This window comes from Glycine soja, chromosome 14 (genome assembly GCF_004193775.1).
Source record: "Glycine soja cultivar W05 chromosome 14, ASM419377v2, whole genome shotgun sequence".
Taxonomy (NCBI): Eukaryota; Viridiplantae; Streptophyta; class Magnoliopsida; order Fabales; family Fabaceae; genus Glycine; species Glycine soja.
In genome coordinates, this window is record NC_041015.1 from 4,639,199 (window position 1) to 4,665,230 (window position 26,032).

The 26,032-nt window shown below is 29.3% G+C and overlaps 3 protein-coding genes and 2 long non-coding RNA genes across 8 annotated transcripts; 3 read left to right on the forward strand and 2 right to left on the reverse strand.

The window, feature by feature from the left end:
• Positions 1-1,734: 1,734 nt before the first annotated feature.
• On the reverse strand, positions 1,735-2,693 carry LOC114383242. Its single transcript, XR_003660437.1, has 2 exons — positions 2,130-2,693; positions 1,735-1,970 (listed from the first exon to the last, which is right to left on the reverse strand). It is a non-coding gene; the product is annotated as an uncharacterized LOC114383242 (long non-coding RNA).
• A 1,606-nt stretch (positions 2,694-4,299) lies between these two features.
• Positions 4,300-9,675, forward strand: LOC114384243 (ethylene-responsive transcription factor ABI4-like). 3 transcript variants are annotated; one of them, XM_028343897.1, is made up of 3 exons: positions 4,300-5,435; positions 5,778-5,850; positions 9,456-9,675. In XM_028343897.1, exons 1-2 carry the CDS (start codon positions 4,478-4,480, stop codon positions 5,822-5,824), a joined length of 1,005 nt encoding a protein of 334 aa, XP_028199698.1. In that variant the 5' UTR covers positions 4,300-4,477; the 3' UTR covers positions 5,825-5,850; positions 9,456-9,675. The 3 variants fall into 3 exon arrangements, with proteins under 3 accessions (XP_028199698.1, XP_028199700.1, XP_028199699.1); XM_028343899.1 differs by having other exon boundaries at positions 4,301-5,435; positions 5,811-5,850; XM_028343898.1 differs by lacking the exon at positions 9,456-9,675 and having other exon boundaries at positions 4,303-6,072.
• A 4,965-nt stretch (positions 9,676-14,640) lies between these two features.
• On the forward strand, positions 14,641-15,464 carry LOC114384409 (RING-H2 finger protein ATL66-like). Its single transcript, XM_028344079.1, has one exon. It carries the CDS (start codon positions 14,763-14,765, stop codon positions 15,270-15,272), a length of 510 nt encoding a protein of 169 aa, XP_028199880.1. The 5' UTR covers positions 14,641-14,762; the 3' UTR covers positions 15,273-15,464.
• Positions 15,465-23,083: 7,619 nt separating this feature from the next.
• LOC114384344 (transcription factor MYB73-like) lies at positions 23,084-24,827 on the reverse strand. 2 transcript variants are annotated; one of them, XM_028344004.1, is made up of 3 exons: positions 24,695-24,827; positions 23,879-24,571; positions 23,084-23,440 (listed from the first exon to the last, which is right to left on the reverse strand). In XM_028344004.1, exons 2-3 carry the CDS (start codon positions 24,559-24,561, stop codon positions 23,437-23,439), a joined length of 687 nt encoding a protein of 228 aa, XP_028199805.1. In that variant the 5' UTR covers positions 24,562-24,571; positions 24,695-24,827; the 3' UTR covers positions 23,084-23,436. The 2 variants fall into 2 exon arrangements, with proteins under 2 accessions (XP_028199805.1, XP_028199806.1); XM_028344005.1 differs by having other exon boundaries at positions 23,085-23,440; positions 23,909-24,571.
• On the forward strand, positions 24,125-25,263 carry LOC114384345. The gene is made up of 2 exons (XR_003660652.1): positions 24,125-24,605; positions 24,741-25,263. It is a non-coding gene; the product is annotated as an uncharacterized LOC114384345 (long non-coding RNA).
• The last annotated feature ends 769 nt before the right edge of the window (positions 25,264-26,032 follow it).

Here is a 26,032-nt window from a genome sequence, read left to right on the forward strand (position 1 = left end):
ATACTTATACTAACAAAAAATTGGGCTTAAATTTCTTTAACTAAAGTCTCATGTTTGGTTTTGTAAATAAAATAAAAAGTAGTTAAGAGAGAATATTTTTTTAAAGACGGTCAACCAAATTTTCAAATAAAAATTAGTTATAAGCAAAGTCATTTCTGAAATAAAAAAAAAGTTAATAAATATTTCATATTTATAATATAATTACCACAAATTTCCATTATAAGTATAAGTGTATAACTTTTAATTAAAATTTTTTTATATAAAAATCTACAAACTTATCACGTAACTAAATTTGTGATTGTATAACAATTTACGCATTATAAATCTCTTTTGTTGCTAAGTTGAAGATGCAAAGCCGGCCGCAAAGGGAAAGGTTCTTTTTGGTCCTCAATGGCTCAATTGGAAGCAGCTTTTTTATTATTATTATTATTAGTCAGGTCATTGATCAAGAAAAGGGAAGGACTTGGACCTCATCTGAGCCCATATAACTGACCTCATCTTGGACCTTCTTGGGCTTAGCTTTACTTGTGGGCCCTATACAGTACAGTATCATATCCATCATGGTTAAAGACAACTTCTCTTTGACAAAAAAAAAAAAAAACTTCTGTAAATCGTTGTCCCAATAAGAAATTTCTGTAATAGTATAACTCCTAATTCTTAAAAATATTATGATAACAACGTTCATCTTTTCTAAACTGTTTCCAAACGAACTAAATCAGTGAAACTGGGATAAAAGATTTAATGCACAAGTTTACAACTTAAAATTTATGTTATAATAGATGTTAAAAAATTCTAGTAAAAAGCAAGACCAAAATGAAGTTAAAGGAATCATCGAATCGTTGTGTGTATGTGTTTTATTCAGTATTTAGGATCGATTTTAAGTAACTGAAAACGGAAATTTTCATTAAGAAGAGTGTCTATATTTTTTGTAAGCTTATATAAAATAAATATTTATCAATAAAAAGTTTCATTTTTAATTATTTGAAAATAATTATCAAGATTGATTTTTTATAAAACTTATTTTTTTGTGTCAATAAAGGTAGGTCAAAGACATTCATAAGAAACTTCAAAAAAGAGAGAAAAATATGTAAAATGAAAAGTGACGTTATTAAAAAAGGAAGTAATCTTAGAGATAAAAAGTAATAGAATTTGACTTGTGTTAAATCACAAGGTTACATAAAAAGTAAGTCAAACTAATTCAATCTCACTTCTTTAGTGAGTGAAAAAAAAATAGTGCAATAATTTAATTTACTAAAGGTTGGTAAGTTAGGTGGGTAGATTCACAAGCTAACTCACTTATTTAAAAAATAAAAATGAAGGAAATACAGGAAAGAATTAGAATAATATGAATACAAAAAAAAATTATTCATGATAACAAAGTCAAAAAATACGAAAATAAAATTAATTTTAAAAAACGAGCCAACATTTTTATAACCAATTTAAACTATGAGTCAAGTCAGATAACTTTGATAATTTATGTGTTCATGTGAAGGTATACTTGGCTTTCATTATCTGTGAAGGATGCATGGTACGTAGAATAAGGATACGAGAATTTGACAAATATTCCCAAGAGTATTGAATGAAGCCTGAAGAATCATTTTGTAAAAGAATTACGAATGCATCTATATGTATCCATTTAATACTATCAGTATAATATTTTAAAATAAATTAATATAAATTAAAATAAATATTTTTCAACAAGATTTAGTATAATAATCTGAATCACAATTATTTCTTACAAGTTAATTTCTTATAATAAAATTTACAAATTTGTTGTAACCAAATTTGTTTCATGTCTTTATGGTTGTGAAGGAGCTTTTGTCCCTTGCCCTCATAGACTTTGAGTGTGAAATGAAGAGAGAATGTTAATTGGTGGAATTGGAGATGAATTACTAACACTTCCTATACCACTTTTCTTTCCCTATACCACTTTTCTTTTTCAATTTTTTCATTTGCAAATGCTAAATAACCTGTACAATAATATAAAGAGAAAATTCACTAGCCAAATAAAAATTAAATTCATTGTATGAGAATGAGAGGAAACAAATAACTCTTCAAGAGAACCTATGCAATAATAAGTTCTTTCATGTAGATTGACACTATTCCATATTATCAACAATATAGAATACCTCTTTGACCCTTCTTTCTTTGAGACTTGATTTCCGCAAAAGCATCCCCAACCCAAGCTCTCTATCTTTCTCTGCGAATGAACCAATCCAGCATAAAAATAATCTGAGCTATTTCAATATAAAGATTATTCACTAAATACAAAAAAACATATAAAAACATTGCCATATATAAACACGCATTTTAATTATAGGAAGCTCCAGATAGAGGTATTAATTAAAATTCTAAAGCACCCATCCACAATAAAAAGAAACAAAGTGAAGTAACATGGATATGTGGTGGTGCGAATAGCAGATCTACGGAAATGCAGACTTGGGGCGGCGAGATTGTGTGGTGGCGCGATGTCTCTCTGTCAAGACCACGCGGCTGCTGACAAGTATGAAAGGAAAACTTTGTAATCCTAGAATAAAAGAACATAAGAGGAGGAAGCAACATGCTCTTGCAGTGACAAGGTGGTGTGGTGGTGGTGCAGTGGCACAATGTTTCTCTATTAAGACCATGCTTCTTAGAAAGTTTGAAAGGGAACTTTGTAACCTTAGAATTAGAAAACGGCAGAGAAGGAAGCATCAAGCGTTAAAATGTAATGTGTTAAAAATATTTTTTTAATTTTTAATATATATATATATATATATAAAATAAAATTTATATTTTAATTACGGATTAGTGGATCGGGTTAATAAATCTATAAATCTAAATTCATTTTGCTCATACATAAACAATTTTGATTCAGTTTTGACTCAAATACGTATATAAATGACTCAATCCAAAATTATTTGGATCGATTTAGGTTAATTTGAATTCGCGAATAAGTTATACCCAAAAACACCCCTAATTAAATGACTAGACTAGTACTAATAGACTAGTACTAATACTAGCAAAATGCATGTTTTCTCTAATCACATCATCACATGAAAGATGTTTACGACAATTATAATTGGATTTATTCTTAATACATCAAACGTACTAATTCAGTGATCATATCAAATATGGAAGCATACAAATCCTCATATATATAACAAGACACGGACAAGGTTGTATTGATGCCGTAACTGAAGGGGTGAAGCCAGCTTTTGATGTCTAAAGCAAGAAAATCAGCTTGGTAAGAAAATCCAGCCATTCCCAAAAAATGACAAGCTTTTGTGCAATTACACAGACAATAGGATGCATCTTGAATGGCCTGTGCACTTAAGTTGCAAGAGGGACTATAAGTTAAAAGTCTTTCGTGGCGTATATATAGTACGTATTAATTAGGTTGTGACTTTGGGAGTTCATCATCATGGAAGATGAGCCAAACAAAGAACCGAATTCTTTTTCCAGCACAAAAAGCTTCAATATAGCTAACCATATATATATATATATATATGCGCGCGCACGCGCCAGTTCAATGAAGGTTGCGCTTATGGATGGATGTGTGTACTTTATCCGGCACTTATGACTAGTTTTTGAAGAATAAACTTCCGACATTAGAAACATTTAACTACCACGTAATCCAATGCAATATGTGTGACTAAAATAAGGGTGGCTGGACTATGTTTATATGTCAATTAGTATTACCATAAAATACGTTAGATACCATCACCTAAATCTCCTGAACACCAACAAAAGGAACATGGTTGCCTACCGGGACCAATATCTAGCCATTTGTTAAAAAAAAATAAAAATGATAGTTGTGCCATTTCCCACCCTACAAGGTTTTTATTTTGTAGCCCTTATTTTAATTATTAAAATTAAACTTGTGTGATACTAGTAGTTAACTTGCCAATATATGTAACAAGAGTTGATAAAGATTAATACTCCCTATATTTAAACAAACGAAGTAGCTTAGTACTCCTGTTTAAAAAAATTACTAGGAGTATTTTTCTTGATGCAAATGCAAGGCACAATAGAAATAAAGATCCTTAGGTGGCAGTGTAATAATGAGTTGTTGTCTGGGAAAGTAGGAATAATAATTTTCGGTAAACAGCATAGGAATGGGAAGTAATTAATTTAATTAACTTATCCCAAGCAATAAACACCATAACCCTAGTCTCGAAACAAAACGAAGAAAATCAACAAAAGCAAGAAGCATCAGAAGCAGGGATTCCAAATTCCGAAACCAATACTATTGTGGTACTCTATTCGATGCACATCACCAATCCCTTCCTCTTTTTTCTCTCTCCTGTATAAATTGCATGTTACACCGCCCTATTCCACCATTGACAGAGATGACATCGAAACCCCTTCCCACCAGAGCCTAATCAACATCAACACTGACTCAACAACGAGCTTCCCAACAACAAGCGTCTCCATCTATCTTTCTCCCTCTAATCTAATTCAGATAATTATAAACCAAACTGGGCCCAACCAACCAATGGCCTCTCTCCAACCTCAACCCCAAGAAACCAAACCCACCGCCACCACCACCACTGAAACCACTCCCAGCGAAACATCTAACAGTAACACCAACAACAAAATCAGTAGTCGTAAGTGCAAAGGTAAAGGTGGCCCCGACAACAACAAATTTAGGTACCGCGGCGTCAGACAACGAAGCTGGGGCAAATGGGTCGCCGAGATCCGCGAGCCACGCAAGCGAACTCGTAAGTGGCTTGGAACCTTCGCCACCGCCGAGGACGCCGCCAGAGCCTACGACCGCGCCGCCATCATCCTCTACGGTTCCAGGGCACAGCTTAACCTCCAACCCTCCGGTTCCTCTTCTCAATCTTCCTCTTCTCGCTCCTCTTCCTCTTCCACCCAAACCCTAAGACCCTTGCTTCCTCGCCCTTCAGGTTTTTCTGTCAATTTTCCATTTAACACCGCTACCGTGCCTTACCCTTATAACAATAGTCACAATTACACTTACTCCCCACCGGTTCTGTGCCCTAATGATAATCACAATAATAATATAGTGCAAGTTCATCATCCTCATCACCATCGTTGTCCCGAGGAATTGGTGCAAGTGCAAGTGGCACATACTCTATCAACATCGTACCAACATAATTCGGAATCCGATGTGGGTTTAGGTGTGAATAATAATGTTTTTGTTGTTGATGGTTCTATTAGATCAACCTCGTACCAAAGGCATGGTTTTCTGGATAGTAATAATAATCATGTGCATGTGCAAGTGCAACATGGGGTTTTGTCGAATCAACAGCAACAGCAACATCAGAATGGCGTGGTGGTGGAGGGAGTGAATAATTCCCCCGTTGTGGGTTCGGTTGCGTCTGCTATGGATGCTTCTTCGGTGGATCCGGATCTGGCGTTGGTGGGGACAGTGGGGCTTGGATCTTCTTCGCCGTTTTGGTCCATGGCGAACGAGGATGACTACACTGGTAGTTTATGGGATTATAATGATCCTTTCTTCTTTGATCTTTAAAGAAATTTGAGTTTGAAATTGCTTGATTAATTAATTAGAATTATAACATATGTTTGTTCAAGTTAATTATATCGTTCGATTGGTTTGAACTTATAGTATTAGTTCATCGTGATGGAAGAGGATCACATATAGATTGATCGATGCTGTTGTGAATAAAATGCTGGGTAGACTACGACGCTGAAAGATTAGTGCTTGTTAGTATTAATTGTTAATTGTGGATAATAAGCGTAGTAGAATTAAATAAAATCATTTTCATGGTTGAGATTTAGTGCTGTTGTAAAATACTAATTAACTGCAGTGCAAATACATTTTGCTGCTGGTGATTGGGAAGCAAATCAACGATGAAGTTATGTATCTTGCCAGATTATGCGGTAAGCCCTTTCTATTATTTGGACTTCATCAATTCAATGTATGTGTAAGTTATATGCACTGATCAGTGATGTTTAAATGTAAATGTACGTAGTCATTGTTCTCTTGGATCAAATAATTCGGAGGTTTTCATGGAGTTTTAACTGTGAAACCAGAAGTTGAGAAATTGAATGATTGGAAAAAAGCTGTATTATTTTTTTTGGGTTGATTAATATTGTTCTTAATTAGTTTGTCTATAAAAATTTCCTTCTTTTTATTTGTCTAATCCATGCAAACATTCTCCTATCTTCAGAGTTATGTTCTTGTTAGCATGACCCAATATTGATTTATGGAAGTATGCAAATAATTTATTTATTACAAACTCTAATTTATTTTTATAAATCTAAACTACTTCCTTAGAATTTATTATTAGAAATTGTTTCTAGTTTATTTTAATAAAATTTATTTATCAGATTTTTGATTTAGTATATAAAGTTAGTTAATTGGTAATATAATCTATATAATCTACAAGAATGTGGAGACCAAAAAAAGTATGGTTTTTATAATTGTGTTAAAGTTATTATTTCTTTATCATTTTGGTATATGATATCTTTTAATATCATAAATAATTTGACTTATGAAATGATATGGAGAAACATTTTTCATTAATTTAGTATAAACATTTTGATTAAAATGTAATTTTGGTCTATTTATTTTGTAAATTCATAATTTTGATCTTCCTATTTTAAAATTTTAAAATAGAGATATTTTGTCATATTCTTCAAAATATGTAATTTTAGTCTTTTATTTTTGTAATGAAATTAATCTAGCCTGATACAAATTTTGTAACATGGCACACAATTAATTAATTGTTTAATCAATGTCATACCCAATATTAATCTTGACCATAAACACTTCCAACACACTTTCTATGTTTGAAGGAAAGATGAAAATCCTGGATTTAATAAAAGTGAAGGACTAAATTTTTTTATTTTAAAATAAAAAAATTAAAGTTGTGAATTTTAAAAAATAAAAAGATTAAATATCTTTATTTTAAAATAGGAAGATCAAAATTTCATGTGAGCCAAATATTTTTCTTTTGTAATATTCTTTATTTTACTCTTGTTCCCAATTTTATACTGTTATTTATTTAATATGATTTTACTCTGCATTAAATTTAAGTTTGGCATATTTTTACTGAAACTATTTTAATGTTAAAAGTGTTAATATGAAAGGTCTAAAAACATTGAAGTTTTCTTATTCAATCTAAAAATCATAAATCACATTGCAATTTTCTATTTGTGGACTATTTGATATGGTAATATTTTCTTTTGTTGAATAAACACTTTTGAAAACTTTATTAATACTCAATTTTATTTTATTTTTTTATTAGATAGGTGTCTTTTTTAGCGATGATTTTTTTCCCTATAATGTCATTAACAATTAAATTTATATATTCATGTATTTATTTAATTATTTTAACTTTGTATCTAGTCTACCTTAGTAGCTATAGATGAATTTAAAAAAATTTGTCATATTGTAATATAATAGATTCATTTACAAGGTTTAACATTTAAATTTAAATATTCATATATATATATATATATATAATTATTTTTTTATTTGAGGGTTTCGTTAAAATATTCTTTTAAATAGTTATGGTGGTAGATATGTTAATAAATTCTTACAAGATATATTTTTACTATTTCTTTACATAGATTTATATTGTTATAAAATATTCTTTCAAAATAATATAAATGGATGTATGTTTGGAAATTTCATTTATAAATTACTTTATGGTTCATTAGGTCATAAAATATTAAACAAATAAAAAATTTAAAATTTAAAAATTAAATTTTAAAATCTCAAATTTCAGGCCAATATCAAATCTGATCCGGACTTAGTTTGGGAAATTTGTGTTTTTGAGTGCGTTTGTTTTATGGTTTAGGAGTTTATCATCGAAAATATGAACACACAAACCTAATATTATTTTGTTTTTTTTACAAGTTTTGAAAATTTATCTAAGTATTTTATGTTTATGAATCTTGTAGCTTCTTTTTTATTATGTTTTTCCATGATGTTCCATGTAACTTTCCAAATGGAGAGGGATGAATATGTGATATTTTTATGGGATTGAGTATGAAAATAAAATTTACTGTGTGAATATGAAAAGCTAATATTATCTAAATATATATGCATGTAACTTTTATTTTTATTTTTATTATTTGAATTTTAAAAAATAATTTCAAGAATATTCAAATAAAATTAAACATATTTTAAATATAAGCAGGAATAATAATCCTAGTTGTTATATTTCTAGGAATATGATTTTTTAGAATACAAATCATTCCGTGAAACTTCAAGTATTTATAGAAAAAATTATGAAGGTAAAATAAATTAATATGTTATTTTATTCATTTATTTAAATGAGGAATCTATATTTTTAATTTAATTTATGAAAACTAATTATTTTATTCTCCCTCCATTTTAAACACTATAAAATATAGAAATTGGAGATACTTTTTTTGTTTTACATAAAAACTTATTGGATAATTTGTTAGAGATGTGTAATGCGTTGCTAAATATTTTTCTTCATCTAGTTATATTAACATTAAGCAAGTTTGCTTTTGTTCTTTTTTTTTCAGTAGAATTTTTATTTATTTGAACAAAAATGCCGGATTTAGAGGATAGGAGAAGATGACGAAGGAATTGATTGAGAAAAAATAAAAGAGATTTAAAAATCTAAAAAAAAAATCGCACTCTCCTGCACACTCCTGCACGTTCTAGTTCTCATTGATGATTATTATTATTTTTATACACACTGTACATGTAACTATAACAAATTTTATAGTTGTCAAACTAATTTCAAAATGAATCACTAATTTCTAATTAAATAATTAACTAAATTATTGCATACATCAACAGGAAGTCCGGATACTCATAACTCTTCCCAAGGGATTTTTGAGGGTGTGTTGGAATTTCTCAGTATGTTTGTTAGTAAAATAATTTGTGATGAAACTTGATTATAGCTTAAAATTATGTTTAACAAAAAAAATTTGTCTAAAAATTCAGCTCAGAAGAAGCAAGACTTGGATGTTTTTCATTCAAACTTAGTTTATCCAAATTAAGTTTACAAATGTTAATTCAAACGTGCACTTAGATTTAAAAGATTATATTCTTATATTTCTTGGATGAAGTTGAGTTACATTATGGGTCATCTTAATTTGTCTAATGCGTTATATTCCTTTATAAAGTGTAATTTATTAAAAAATAATGAATCAGTTATATTCCTTTATAAAGTGTAATTTATTAAAAAATAATGAATCGATTATACATTGTTAAATATATAATAGTTCTATAGTTCCTTTTACTATGATAACATAGAACTTGAAAATTTGAATCATAATTTTTTTGGCTGTACACGTGCATCGGAGGTCTGGATAGAATGTTTAAGTTGTTGAGGGTAGTCTCAGCTTGGCCAAATAGCATTTACAATCATATTTTCCTGCTCTTTGGGTGTTCAAAATTATTTAGATTGCTGGAACATTATTATACGAAAAGCATGTGTGTGGGGGCTGTGGTTAGTGCAGAATAATTAAAGTGGTGTTCTCAAAAAATATTCTCTCAGTGGCAGCAATTCGATCAAGATCATGCAAAGGTTTCTAGCTTGGAAGTGGATTAGAGCTTGCAAGGGGGATTTAGGGATTTATCTATTCTGTCTTCGTGGTGTGCCAATCCAATTTCATGTATTTCCCGTGGTACCCTGCTTGTTAGGGTTTTCTGAGTTGCATAAGCCTCAAGCAGAAACATTGTGCTTGGTTTTACTGCTATATTTCCTTTTGTTCCAATATTTTGGACTTTTTTACAATTTTTGTTTTTCTTTCTTCCAAACAAAATACCAAAATGGGAAGGGTTATAGATTATTTTTATCAGATAAAATGTAAGAGACATCATCCTGTATAACGCAATCATCTTTTAAATTCATTAATTTAGAATTAATGTAAAAGAATATTAGTTGTTTTTTTTAATCAATGTATATGTGATGAGAATAACCCATGATGAATAAATAATTTAGTTGACCATCTATTTTAGGGTTTTATTTGAGAAAAAAATTTAAAATGATAAAAGGTCAATGTTTTGTTGTGAAGGCCCAATGTGGTCTCTTTGTTTGGATTTATAGGCTTTATTAATGCTGTTACTTTTTGTCGGCATCTTTTTCTTTTGTAATTGTCTTCTGGTGTGGGTTATAGCTTGTAGCCCAGACATTTTTATCAGTAATAATATTTTTTGGCCTTTAAAAAAAGTTGAGTTGTTTTGATTTTGTTCTAAATATTATTGGGACGAGTTAGAATTTATAAATTTAATTTGATAAAATTTCATGTTAGACAAGGAATGAAATAACGATATTTAAACTTATCCCAAGAACATTAATAAATTGTTGGAATGAATGAAATAAGGTTTGATTTCTAAAATAAAATTTTATGTTAGAGTCTTGTAAATGGAAAAAAAAAATATGATTATGATAAATTTTTTTATTAAAGATGACTACTTAGATAATTTTTTTATAAAGATTAGTTATTAATAAATTTATGAATAGTCTGACCCATCTGATTAAAAAAAATTGTTCTACAAACACCCTCACTTAAAAGAATCTAATAGGCAAAACAATGTTGGACAGTGAATGATCCTAAATCAAGTGTATCAATTTGTGGATATATGGGTTATGTTTTTTGTATTTTTTGTTTGCCAAATATATTTTTAATTTATAAAATGTTATCTAAATCAATTAAATATATTTCTAGAGAAGAAAGAATTCAAATCTTAAAAAAAATAACAAATACTAATAGGCGCTCACGGAATAATAACGCTCATATATATAATAACAACTATGACTTCTTCAACTAAACTCTGTGCCGGTTATTCCATGCAGTCTAAATTTATGTTATTCTGCCAATTAATTATGCAAATCCCACGATTTTCTTGCAATAACATGAATCGATTGAGTGTGAAGTTAATTCAAAAATGAACCTTTGAATGAGACATTGGGTCAGTCATCCTCATTAAGTCTAATTTAAGCTATTCAGTCAAATATGACACATAATTTATTTGCGTAAATTCGCTGGTTTCATGAAGATTTTTTTATAAAAAAAAATCATTTTTTCTAAATTTTTTTTTATATATAAATCTTCAATAACCGAAAGAAAACAACATGAATAATATAAAAAAATATAATAAATAAATATATATACATATATTGTATTAAATTAAAATGATTTAATGAATCTCTTGATTCTTTTTTAAAATTTAAGATATTTGTAATAAAAACTAAATGTAGAGTTATACAAACATTTTAAAAGCATTTTCTATAGCACGTTAACACTATTATGCTCTTTAATAATCTTATTTCATTGTTTTTGCTCTTCTCTATTTATCTATTTCTTTATTATATAAACATTTAAAAACTAGTTATTTTAGTCATTCATCTTTCTATTTCTTATTCAAGCAAATCAATGTTTTTTTAAAGATAATTATAAATTCTCTATAATTTCATTATAGTGATTCTCTTATTGATTAAGTAAATTAAGAAGTAATGAATACGTTTAATATTTTTTAGATATTCAATGTATTTATTTTTTACTTAATATTGAAAGTATATAAAAAATAGTTTCAATTTTCAATAAAATGTAAAAGCTTTTGTTGTGGTTGTATATTTTCTGTCCTGAAAAAAAATAGTTGAATCCACACGTTATATTTCCTTATTATTTTAAGTTAGAAATGAAAATATTAAATATTTTTTGTATTAAATGCTTTTTTACTTAATTTAAATAAAATATTATGAACATATTATTAAAGATTATGTTACTACGGCGAATTAAGATATTATGTAAATCCAGTATATATATATACATGAAAAAAACACTACTAGTCTATTACTATATTCATTTGGATAATGAAAAGATTTAATTCATTTAATTGAATAAGATATGAGTTATTATAAATTTATTAATATTTGCTTTAATTTTTATGTATTAAAAAATATTTATTCAGGTAAATCCAAAAATTTTGCGTGAGACAAAATAGTTGAATGAAAGACGTAACATTAAAACTATTTGGTGTGTACGTATACATCCCGTGAAATTGTTGCATATCCAACATTGTTACGGATAAGCTACCACGGTGTTAATGACCAAGTTCCTAATGGACCGTATTCATGTAATCATGTACGGTACTACGGTACATGCATAAAGTATGAACATTCAACTTTGGTCGACAATAATTGATAAAAAAATCTCCTTCCAATGATTTTTTATTATTAGGTTAATATAACAAAATTGCTAACGACCAGAGATTTTTACCGTCCAATTCAAAAGCCTAACGTGAAAAGGCCGTAAAAATTGAACTTGTCAATCTTATCTACAAATGTGAATTCGGACATCATTCTCTACATTGATTCAGATAAAGTCAAAGATTTTCTTTGAGCACATGTAACTGGCTATTAACAGTTAAAGTCGTAGAGTACGATAGTTATTAATTGGTTGTGAGTGAACTCGCAAATTTTACTGCATATAAGTTAGAAGATAGGGCTCAATCCTCTCTGTCGGGGCCCGGCTGTAAATTTTAAGTGAAAAGTAACATATATATATATATATATATATATATATATATATATATATATATATATATATATATATATATATGATGTATTTTTATTTATCTTATTGAGAGAAAATAAAATAAAAAATTATGTTGAAAAAAATCTCACTTCGATTAAAACTAAAATTAAAATATAAATAACCCTTTAAGCTAATTTTTAAGATTGAGTTAAGTCTAAAGTTATCATTTTAAGATTTTGAGAAATTAACTTTTTATTAATATTATTTTAATTTTTCGTTAATTTAAATTTAAAAAAATCTCATTTTTCTTTCTTTCAAATAAACAAACAAAATAATACAGCAAGTAATAATCCAACAGCGATGCATGTGTGGCACGTAGTTTTTGAATGATAAAGTTTATTCTTAAATTTTCAAGGAAGTAACCTCATCCTATTTGTTTCTTAGTGATAATGTATTTGTTTAGTGTGTTATAGTATGATTTAACATACACTCCCTCCTCGTATTTCGGTTCCCACGTACGCCGTTTGGCAATTTTCAAATATAAAAAATATAATTATTGAGAGAAAATAACATCAAATAAACGTTTCAGCTAAAAAAATATAAAGAGGCAAATAATTATATTTAAAAATTGCCAAAATATAATTATTAAGCTCAAACATTTATGCACATGATATTTTTTTCTTTTTAAATTTTTTTATAACATTTTCAGATATAATTATTTTCCTATTTATATTTCTATCAATTAATTATTTAAATCAACCTTAATTGATTTTAAATATTACTTTAAATTATTAAAAATTATAAATAAATAATAAATCATTGTGGCAATTACCTTTTAAATACTAAGTAAGAAAAGTTTTATAAAAGTACAAATGTTTCTAGCAACATAAAAGTAAGTGTTAATTTTTATGTTTTAAATATAATAAATCATTTTTTAAAATGTCATTTTACTTTTATTTCTTAAATTGATGCCTATTTTATTAATCATATTATATTATAGATATGAAGTATCTTTGGATCTCTCTTGAGATAGGTGGTCGTTTTTAATAAAATTTCTTCTCTTGATCATATATATTATTTACAAGAACTCCAATCCCATCTTGCTTAAAATCACTTCTTGAGATTTACGAAATACATTTGCACTGTTGTTTTTTCTTCAACCAGGGAATTCATACACACATGCGGGATTAAATCATATACACTATGGATAGAAATTAAATATGAACGTAAAAAAATGGATAGAAATATCTCTCCAACGAAGCAAATCTTAATTAATGCATAAAGTTTCTAGTAAAATAAATGAAAAATATTCAAAAAGGAAACATTTATCATATAAAAATCAGATAAACATTTAATACTTACTTTTTAAAAATATTAAAAATATTGAATAGAATATTTTTAATGCTCTTACTGATCAGCTAGTGGCCTTGACCCTTGTTAGAAAAGCCATTTAATAATTATTTTCTTAAAAAAAAATTGACTTTAATTTTTTGGCCAAAAAAATCTTCATTCTTTCCTTTTAACTTTCTAAGGGAAATAGTTTAACTTATTTGTATAGTATGTGTACGTTAAAAAAACAAATAAGTGGACAACATGCTGTAACGTAAGAGAGCAATTTAACTTTTTGTTTGAAAATCACTTAATTTTTCTTGTAATCATCAACATATACTTTTCAAATTGTTAAATTAAATGAAATACCTATCGATTTAATTTATTATATAAAAACAATCCCTTGTTTTTGTACCTAATTAAGGGAAAAATTCAAAATTAAACAATTGTTTTTAAAATAGAATGTGTATTTAGTTTAATTTTCTAAAAATACTTATTTTTATTATTTTCATAGGAAAAAAACGAATAATTAGATACTATTTCTAAAAGTAACCGTTTCTAAACAGACGTTCGTAATAAAATGAGATTAACAAAAATATTTACATCCTTCTTTTTTCGTTTAGTTTCTGTTGGTTGGTTAGATTTTATATTGAAATTTGTGCACAAGTTAGATGTAAATCAAACATGATGATAAACCAAATACGCACTGGTTTTTAATTTTCATCATTCAGATTATTAGTTTTTTAAAAGCATTTTTTCATTATTAAGATAAAATACTTGAACTTAGTATAAAATTGAAAACCCCAAAGTGTCGTGTGCCCCACTGAGAGAGTATAAATAATGTTATTTGGATCCTAATTTCTATCCCTTCTCACAAAGCAGTCTGAGCCTGAGCAACATACAGAACCCACTCAAAAAGCTGTTCTGTGCCCATTGCAGCTTCACACCACATCACCGTGCGGCGATTCTAAACGCCGTCGTTTCGCTCCACGATGTCGATTCGTGACTCTGAATCACTGAATTGGCACTACGACACTGAACTCGACGACGAAACCCTCGAAATCCGCGGCCGCAAGCTCTTTTTCATCATCGTCCTCTTCTCCATCATTCTCCTCTTCACCGCGCTCTTCGTCTTCGCGCGCCGGATCTGCCGCCGCCGCCACCACCACCACAATGGCCTCCTCCTCCCCGATGCCGTCCCGCCGCCGCAGAACACCGGCCTCGATTCCGCCGCGATCAAGAGGCTACCGATCGTCCTCCACCCGCGGTGCAACCGCGTGGCGGAGGCGGAGTGCTGCATCTGCCTCGGCGCGTTCGCCGACGGAGAGAAGCTGAAGGTTCTTCCAGGGTGCGACCACAGCTTCCATTGCGAGTGCGTGGATAAGTGGCTCACGAATCACTCCAATTGCCCTCTCTGCAGAGCTTCGCTCAAGCTCGATTCTTCTTCCTTCCCCGCGATTTTGATCCAATCGCCACCCGTTAGAACTAGTCTTCCGGTCTGATCCCTTCTTTCTTTCTTTTTTTCAGTTTTCGATTTGTAACTTCAACAGTAAGTTAGTAATAGTAAATCCCTAATCCACTTGTTTTGGATTATTTGTCTTGAGTAATGTAAATTGTTGCAAGAACCAAGAAGGGAATCCCTAGAGATATTGATAGTTTAACAGCTTTTTTTCCATAAAGGGCATTGCTTTCAATTAATCTTATTTTTATGATAAACAACAAATATAAATAATTAATTCAAAGTTCATATTCCTAAACTATAACTCATTACTGACATGGTTTGATACGTTGGATAAGTAACTACTATATCTCTCACATATGTGGTCGGAGTTTTGAATTAAAGTCTCTCTAATGTGCATCGAATTATATTAGTTTGAATTTTCTTGCCTCTAGCAACATTAGGGTGGAAAAATCAAATTTTATTAGGTTTAAACTCAGTTTGAGTTCAATACGTTAGGCTTGAGTTTGACTCATTACTTGTTATAGACTTCTTCTAAAAACCTGGCTCGATTTACATAAAAGTCTTACTTGGTCTATGAGCCTGTCTAAAAGTCTGTAAATATTAACTAAAAAAAAAACTTATAAAATTTCTTATAAGTAATGTACAAATACAAAATCATATTGAATTCAAGTTGTTAAAACACAAAATATATTAAAAGAAAATGAATAAAAAAGAGTATAATATTAAAAAATATATGAATTAAAAATAATTTATACTAATATAATCAAATAAAAATATTTAAATTGTCTGAAAATGTCTTTACAAAACATTCTTTTCTTTGAAAGTATTAATCTGGTTGCATTATCCTTTTAACTTGAGTCTTTTTTTTTTAGAATTTTCCACATACAAGTGAACTTTCTAAGCACTTTATGTCACTTTATCCTGTCATTCATAATGTCATACAAATGATATAGATAATAGTTATTATTATTATTATTATTATTATTATTATTATTATTACTTAAATAAGTCGGCTTGTTAAGTTTAATAAGTTTTTTTTTTATAGTTTGACTTTGGCCTTTTTATCTAGAATTTTTTTAAAAAAAATTTGAACTTGACCTTTATAATAAACAAGCCGAACCTTAAATAAGTCGAGTCAAAGGTCCTTGACAAGCTACTCGGCTCATTTCGATCCCTAAGCAACATATCAACTTTTTATAATTTATTATATTCTCGATATTAATAACCATCTAAATGTAAATCTATTCATTAAAATCACCACCGCTTAATATCTAAATATATGAATTACTGAGATTGTCAATTTTTTAAATAGATCTTAATAATTAAAAAATTAGTCACTGACTTTGAATTATGAGATAAGTACCTAGGTTTACCCTCAAAAGTAGTTTTCTGATTCAGGTAAAGAGGCACTTAATTTTGAGAATAAGGAACATCAACGAAATTTTGTTTTATTTTAGTCTAAGTGGAATCAAAATAATTGAGTCTAATTTACCATTTATTCGCATTTGCCAAAGTTTAAATATTTATTCAGAATTAATTAAATATTGATAATAAGTTGGAAGATGCCAATTGCCAAAGCCAAAGAAAAAGGGTTACCCAAGAAATTCCTTCACATGTGACAAAGGTCCAAGACAGGGGTTTTTTAATTTTTTTTATTTTCTGATTGAGTTTTGTTCCCACGTTGGGTGATGGAAAAGTACAAGACCGGGGTTCAAAAAGGTTAGAATATAATTTCCTTGCACCCCTCATCTATGTAAGTCCTAAAATAATATTGCTCTGATATGTTTTGTTTATATTGTGCAACTAGATAATGGGGACCCCGAAACATGAAAAAGTACGACTATGCTACGACCCCTCATCCTTTTTTTCATTTGAGAACGTTATATTCTCTTATTTTATCCTCCTAAAAATCTTATTATTATCTCTTGTAATTCGTTGATCACTTTTAAATCTTTTTGAACCACCTCAATTTTCATTTGTAAGTCATGAAAGTTTTTTAATAAAATATCAATTTTTTTATAACTATTCATTTTTAAGATGGAGCAAAGATTCCGATTCTTTTTCTTCTTCAAAAACAGTGCTAATGAAAATATTTTCAAAGAGGATATCCCTTTTTTCTTCATAAATTTTTTGACGTTAGATATGATCTTTAGTGAGTTTTTTCTTCTTCAAAGTATTGAATGAGAAGTAAAAGTATTTAAATTTTCGAAATATAAAACACATTTAAAACTTGTTATAAAAAAATAATAGAGTAATTTGTAAGATGATAGAGTATGAAAATTTATAATTATTATTCTCATTTTCAATTAGTTCACTCCATTGTCGATCCATGTGACTTTATGTCAAGACTTTTGTTTTAATTTTTATATATGTTTTCTCTAATCCAAGTTGCCCACCATTTGGATTACGTTTACAATATAAAGCGTGTTTCATGCCAAGTTTGCAGTTTTCAATCGGAACTTGAAGTCTCTTTTATTTTTTTACTTTTGGGAAGTTAAAGTACAGAGATAAAATGTTTTAGGACATCAAACACAAAGAAGTAGTATATAATAAGTTTAATTTGAAGAAAAGTTCTATAAATAAAAAGGATAAAATTTAGTTTACTAAAATTTTAAAATTATGAAATCTTAATAGAAATAAAATAAAAATAGTTTAGGGACAATTTTTTCGCTCAAATTAGGAATGTTTCAAACTTTAAATGAAACTAGTTGTGGAATTTAAGGACTAACCAAAAGAACAACATTGTTGCTTAATCCGATAAGATTTCGCACGATAGATGAACCATGAGGATACATCTTTATGTCCTAATAAAATAAAAATAAAAACCTTAAATATATTTTAATTCTCTGCAAATATGGCTGTCAGATTTTACTCTTTGTAGATCTTTTTGTTACTTTTAAGTTCCTAACGAGGGGTGGAGGAGGAAAAAGAAAAATTTTAAAACTGATTGTTTCAACAAAATTTGTGATCTTGAGTTTGAGTCCGTCAGAATAAAAGATACTTGTGGTGTATAAAAAAAATCCTACTAAAAAATTGATTTTGTACATGTATTTGCTTAAACTGTAAAAAAATTGAGTCTTCAAGTTTTTTCTCGCTTACAATTTAGTCATTCTATCCTTATTTCATTCAATATTTAAGTCATTAACAAACTCATAATAAAAAGATATTTTTTGTTTTGTTTATTGTTATCATACAAATATTTATTTACTATAAGGATCGTCAGTATATACGATATTAATTCAATACAATTAGAGCGCCTTTAGTTGATACATTGTATTTGCTTAATTGTAATTGATTTCACGTTTAGTTTATCTCATCAACTAATTCCATTGAATAATGGATGAAGTCAAAATGGAGGACAAAATTTTAAATGAGAGAAAATTTGAGGGATGCGTTTGATTTTACCTATGCCTAGAAACAAAAATTAAAAATTGCTATACTAACACAAGTAAAATGAAACAGTTCAACTTTTGTTATATATATATATATATATATATATATATGGGGTAAGATCTTTGATACCAAATCTACATTGTTAATATAGATTAATTATACAATTTATAATACTTTAATAAATATGATAATTTAATATATTTTATGACTATCCGTTAATTAATTATAATCAATGAATTAGATTATTTGATTATTTTTTTGACTATTTATAAAAATTATTAACAAAATAATATTTTCTACAAATGTTTCATATAATAAAGTTTATAATTTTTCTACTTATGATATATATTTTTCACCGTTAATATAGTCTAAGAAAAAAAATACTAAATTATGTTTTTACAATAATGTATAAAATAAAGAATATAATAATAAAATTTATAAATAAGTTTAAATTGTAATTACATTACACATTTATTTTTTCTATTTTATAATAAGTATATTTTTAATGAGTCATAATAAACTGTTATAATGAAAATAATAAATAGAGGCAAATAACTATATAATTAATTGCATAAAAAATTGTAAAAATGTATTATTGTTAACAAATTTGATAAATAAATAATTTAAAATTCAATTCAATTGAATAATCTAATTTACATTAATTAAAAATAAGTAATTGGTTGTCATTAAATATATTAAATTTGTCATATTTATTAAGATATTATATACCAAAGATCAACATATACTAAGATTTAGTGTAAATCTTTAAACTCACTTTAGATGCAAATCCTATTCCCCCCCCCCCCACACACATATACATATATATATATATATATATATATATGCTTTAACTGGTGGTATAAAGTATAAAAGGATGAATTATTTCATTGTTTAATTTGTAAAGTTAAGGATATACCACAATTAAAGAGGATGATGAATCACAATTCATTTCATTCTATTTACTTAATTCCATTTTTCCCATCTTCTCGTCTTAAGGTCAACTTAATGAAGCAAAAAATTACTATCAATTATGAAAATACTATTTTGATATTACTAACTTCGCCGCCAATAAGCCTCTTTAATTTACTGTCTATTATTATTGGCACAGGCTCTTGCTTTGTTGTTGAAGTTCTTGCTTGTTCTACTTTATTAATTTCTACAAACATATCGTTCAAAAGTTGTGTGCCCTTCTTGACTTCTTGTTATATTCTCCCCCTTTGTGAATTTTGTACTCAATCTTACATCCCTAAAATATCTATCCAAAATACTGTACCACTACGCAAAGACAGCGACTACAACAACTTAAAATTTTGAATTTCATTTATTCGATAAACATTCTATTTCAGTATAAACGTAAAAAAAAGAAAAAAAAAACTTTTTTACTGGTATAGAAGTAAACTAAAACTGTACCTGTATACATTTCACATGTGCTTCACTCCAAACAAAAACCTAACGGGCCGTTCTAATTGTTGAGGCTTTCCTAAGCCCATTGATTCGTTACTCGTGCATGCTGGGCCTTTGGGTTAGAGGCCGAAACTTCCTCATAATTTGCTAGGGTTTCCCGTAGGCTATAAATTGTTGCAACCTTCACAGTCCCTTTCTTCTGAATCGTCTTTTACTTCTCAGCAGCTTCGGCTAGGGTTCAGAAACGAAAAAGGGTTCGGTGTTCTGTTCGCGATGAGAGCCAAGGCGGGTTCAATTCTTCACTGTTGTTTCGCTCATTTCCTTTGCCTATTTATGTTTTTATTAAGCGTTGAGGTCTGATTGGGGCTTTTTGTTTTTGTTTTTTTTTTTTTTTGCAGTGGAAGAAGAAGCGTATGAGGAGGTTGAAGAGGAAGCGCCGAAAGATGAGACAGAGATCCAAGTAGTGCGTTAAACCTAGTTTGTTTCTGTTGCTTTTACAATTGCTTATGTTGTCGAATGGGACACCCAGTTGTTAGTGGCACTGGTTTCTCCTTTTTGATGTTTGATACATTTTGTTGGATTCAAGTAGTTTATGTTCGTCTTATGTTATTAGCTCAAAACAATGTTGTTACTGCTTTTGCGAATCAACATGATCTCCTATTTGCATCTCTGATTTTCTTAGGGTTATTATAATTTCACATTATATCTGCTTCAATTTTTTATGATCTAATTGATATTCTTAATTCCAATATCTTATCCCCCAATGTTAGATCTGAAGGCTTAATCCGTTCAATTGTTTTGTTGATAAGGAAAATTTCAATTGCTTAGGATGATTTGGATAGTATTTGTTTGACATTTTCTCAAAAATTGTTGCTGCATTGCCACTTGGAATCTTATCTCATAACTCCTAGTATTTGTTAAACACCATTTATGAAATATGATCGGGTACATGATATGCTGACCCATAAAAGCTTGTTGATTGATACATATCGTTGAGAAATTAGGAATTAAAGCCAGTGACGATTTCAGCTTTTTTTGTTGATTTGGAAGTCTATTTTAAAGAAAACATAAATTTAGTGTTCAACTAAATAATATAGCAATGCTCATCATTGCGAATTACAATATAGGATTCCAGTAGTGTCAGCGTTCCATTCGAAAATAAGATAAAGGTAAAAACTTTCTTTACTTTTTTAACCCTTATTATATCAACCTCCCTAATAAGAACTTGCGATTTGCATTTACACGTCAATTCTTATGATGTTTTTGGAATGTAAGGCTGAAATTCATATTATAATTACTAAGGCTTAATGGTAAAATCTATCACTTTACCACCTAGATTTATTTATATTTGTGAATTTTAACGTTTTTAATTTTGGCACATTTTACTTATTATGTTTTATTTTTGTGAAATTTACTGTCAAAAGTTTCCATTTTTTTGTCTTTTACCATTTTATTATATTGGTAACAAAACAGTGTGGTTTTGCAAAAAATGGTAACTTCAAATGCGCAAACACGCACATTATGTTTGTTCATAAGAAAAGTTGTAAATACTAAAAAAATAAATTTTTGCAATATTAAAAAAAACATCATGGAGTGTCATTGATGATAATGTTGATGAGAAATACCAAAATTTCATTCACATAGAAATTTGTAATTTAACTCACTTTTAATTTCTATTGTAACATTTTTTAGAAGGCAATATTTTTACCTTCGAACAAAGGTCACCTGAGTCAGAAATTGGGATGGTGTATTCCTTTGGTTCTTTTAAGTGTTTTATTTTTTGCGATTCTATTTCAAATCCTACTCCTTACTTTTCAATTTCCCCTTATTTCTAAACTCCATTATTGCACGCTTGTTAAATTATTGCTTTAACTTAAAAAAAAACCTTATTATTTTACCAACATTTAATAAGAAGTCTGGTTTGGTTTCTTAACCACAGCCCTCTTAGGCTCTTAATAACAGTCTCTTTAAGGAAAATAATTGCAAGTGAGAACAAGGTTATCCACAAAAACCCTAATTAATTTCTATTCATAATTCTAATTTCTAAATATTAAAGTAGAAATCAAATTTCTTTTCATTGGAGGGTTTATAAAGAATATAGTCAAAATTTCATGTGATTATTAACTAATGGTCTGTTTGGAGTCACAGAGAAAAATTAAGAAATGAAATTTAAAATTTGAATTGAAAGAAGAGTTGAAAAAATCATTTATTTATTTTTGTTTGTTGAAGTTAACTCTCTCTCTCTCACTCTTCTCTCTTTTTTATTCTCTCCAATCACCAAATGATGTAAGTCAATTGATTGAAAATGTTGTATGAATTATTATAAACTTTTGATATTTGTCTTCAATTTCTACATATTAAAAAAATTATCCCTAACTTAAAACAAAAATATACCATGTTCTGTATTGTTTTTTCGTTAATTTCTTTTGTTTCATCCAAATATACCATAAAGGATACAAGTCAATATAGGATATTATAATGCTGTCATCACTTAGTAAATTTAGGACCAGGATAAATTTGAGGCGAACCATGTGATGGTTATGCAAATCTTTAATTATGAGAAGCCTAACATTGATAATTATACGTTAATTCCATCTAAACAATGTTAACTCAGTAATGTTTAATGGACATTGGCATTTAAGCTTTAGTTAAAAATAAATTAAATTATAAGGTATTTATTAAAAAAAAATTAAACTATAGGGAGTTACTATAAAATAATTTAATTTTTTCCTTTCCCAATAAAACATAGAGTAAGAAGACGAACTCTCTGTAAATATATGAATAATATTTAATATATTTAAAAAGTGATCTCTGTTTCTTATAATTAAAAAGAAAGAAAAAAACCTCTCATTTTATTCCTATAATATGAATTGATGAAACTCATGAAAGAAGAATTCTAACAATACTCTTTGATATTTTTAATGTTTATTAGGTAAAATACTTATGAATCATTACTCTATTATATCACTTACGCGAAATGATCTATTTAACTTTTTATTTTATTTTATTTTCATTTTGTTCTTTTATTTTTTAAAATTTTATTTTAATATTGTATCTTTGTTAAATAATTCAAACTTTAAAATAATCCTTATACATATCATTAATAAAATAAAGATACTAACGACTAAAAATTATAATAAAATATAAGTTTTTTTTTCCTGTTCTTGGTCTCTCTTCAATCCTCCCTTGGCTCCATCTTCATTTCGTCTTATGCCACTACATTGTGTAGCTCATCCGTGCTTTGCTTTTGCCACTACCATGGTGTCGCTCACTGTGACCTCAAGGTCTTCGACTTGGGCCTCTCCGCCCTCCAACATGTGTCGCTGTATCTCCTACCTTTCAAATCCACACGGGCTAGGAAGGTGGCTTGTGGTGGTTGGTGGTTGTTGTCGACGAGGTTGTCACAGTCATCTTTTGCAAAGGAAGAAGAGGATATTTAAAAGACATATTTTGTTACAGTTTTTAACTTGTACGATATTTTGAGATTATTAATTTCCAATGAATGGAATAATCAGATTGAACCATTTTTAAAAAAAATAAAAGATTAAATATATCATTTTTCACCTATCACTTTATTACATGTATTTTCTCCATGTATCTATATTCTTTTTCTTCCTTTTTATCTCCCTTTCCTCTCAAAATCCATCTCAAATTGGTACGAATGTTTATATTTTTGCATCGTATAATCCTCTTTTGAGATGTTTCAGAAAATTTCACATTGTACTGACTAATTATTCATCAACCTAATCTTAAACCGCCGAATAAATTGAATGTTACTAAGGAATTATTAAGACTGTGATCATAGGAAGAAGTAACTCCAAAAACTGTCAGAAAAATAGAATCATTTACTTTGGAAGCGTCGGAGAAAGAAGATCTAACCCAGGCTCAAGGGAGCAATTGCGCAAAGTCTCCATGTAATTCCTAACTTCTTCCGCTATCATCCGCTGCATCATCTGCATAAAGTAATTCTGATCCGAAACCTTTTGATTAGCAAACTCTTCTTTCTCCTCCTCCTCTTCTTCTTCCTCTGATTTTTCCCCAGGAGGGAAAAGGCTCAACGACGTCGTAACGGGACTCTCTTCCTCATTTTCCTTTTCAATGCACTGCTTTTTTAGAGGGTGAAGCGTGTCAAACAAGGATGAGGGTCGTTTGGCCGGCGGAGACGCCGACGAGGAGGAGGATTGCTCCGCCGTGCGACGGCGGCGGAGGGTGGAGTTCCAGTGATTCTTGATGGCGTTGTCGGTGCGGCCGGGAAGGAGGCGTGAGATGGTGGCCCACTTGTTTCCGTGAATGGCGTGCGCCTTAATGATCATCTTGTCTTCCGCCGGAGTGAACGGACGGTGTTGCACTTCCGGACTCAGCTGGTTGCACCACCGCAGACGACACGACTTGCCGGAGCGGCCGGGAATGCCGGCGCTTATGACGGACCAGTTGCGTGCCCCGTGCTCATTCACCAGTTTCAGCAACGTCGCATCCTCCTGAGGACTCCAAGAACCCTTCACGCGATTGTCGCCGCCGGTCATCGTCGTCATCGCCTTTCACCTGTTCGAGAAAATGCCAGAGAAAAGACACAAAGGTTGGTGCCTGTTAAATATATGTTTTTGTGCGATCTGTTTTCTTGTTTAGATCATAAATGAATGAAAAAATGATTTAGTTGGCACGAACCTTAAAACTTAAAAGTATAACCGGCTTTTGAACTTAACAAATGCAGGAAGGTTTCTGGTTCCAATCTGTTCCACGACCTCTTGGTGTGTGGGTGTTTTTGGTTTGGACTTAGGTTTCTCCGAGAGTATTGAGGGTTTATGAAGAGAGTGGGTGATGAGAAAAGATTAATTAATAATGGAGGAAGTTATAACTTCCTCTTTTAAATAACGCCTTTTCCTAGAAACTCTAGCAAGGAAGGTGGTTTGTTTGATGGTGTTCCTGTTATGATTCTTTCGTCATTATTTTATAACGTCTCACGGTTTGTTTCATTAATTTAAAATGTGTGTTGTTTTTAACTGTAGTTGGATAGAGATGATGATTTCCAAGAGTGTGGCAGTTAGGATGGAGTACTCATTCTATAAATGTAATTTTTGACTTTCTATTTATTTGTTTTATAACGGGAATTAATTGTTATTTATTATCATAATCTTGACGTAGTCAGGGAGACCAACTAAACTGATGGGAAGTCAAAATGAACATGAAGGTGTAACTGCCATCGGTTATAATATATTTAAGAGTGGTTATATGTAGTTGGACCATGGCATGGGACTGGGAGAGAGGGAATTAGATGAGTAAATGAGAGGAGCAAAGTGGGGGGTTTTGCAACTGTAAGTTGTTGGTGCAGTTAGACATGCATATGGTACATGCTCCAGTTTGAAAGAGTTTTCAAACTTTAAATTACTCGATTCAATTCTTCACCAACGTCAATAATTGGTTGTCCTCTTATACTGGTTAAAAATAAATTTAATTAGAACTGATCGAAGTTTATTATACATCTATTTGGTTACCAATTGTCATATATGATAACAAAGGATGCTATATAAAGGTTATTATATGTTAAAGACTTTATTATTATCTATTATTTTTATTTATTTATCTATGTTTTTCTTTCTTTTTCTCTTTGGGTGTCAATTAACAATGAGATAGTTTTTTTTTATAATATGATTATGGACTTTTGTAAGAATTATTTTAAAAGTTATATTTATATAGTTTCTAATAATTTTTTACACTAATAATATATAAAAATTAACTAAACTCGCTAAAAATTCTATGAGAAGGAAAGATTTCTCATTCTAAGCTCCAAAGATGTCGTGAACCTTACGAACAATTTCCATATATTGTTTTTTTTTTTTATCATTGTGACAATGACTAAACCCATTTATGCGCGCTAAGTTCCAGGTCCAACATGCTAAGAGCGGCTATATATATTTACCATAAGCGTGAGGCCGTTGTAACAACCTACATTTTCATCATGTTTTTTGTCTTTCTTATGATATTTTAACGAATAAATTATTACAT

Excerpts from the sequence above, each read along its gene's own strand:
- LOC114384409 (XM_028344079.1), top strand. The coding sequence starts at position 14,763 with ATGTCGATTCGTGACTCTGAATCACTGAATTGGCACTACGACACTGAA.
- LOC114384344 (XM_028344004.1), bottom strand. The coding sequence starts at position 24,561 with ATGACGACGATGACCGGCGGCGACAATCGCGTGAAGGGTTCTTGGAGT.
- LOC114384243 (XM_028343897.1), top strand. The coding sequence starts at position 4,478 with ATGGCCTCTCTCCAACCTCAACCCCAAGAAACCAAACCCACCGCCACC. Across the intron at positions 5,436-5,777 it reads GAACGAGGATGACTACACTG|TGCAAATACATTTTGCTGCT; the intron begins GTAGTTTATGGG and ends AATTAACTGCAG.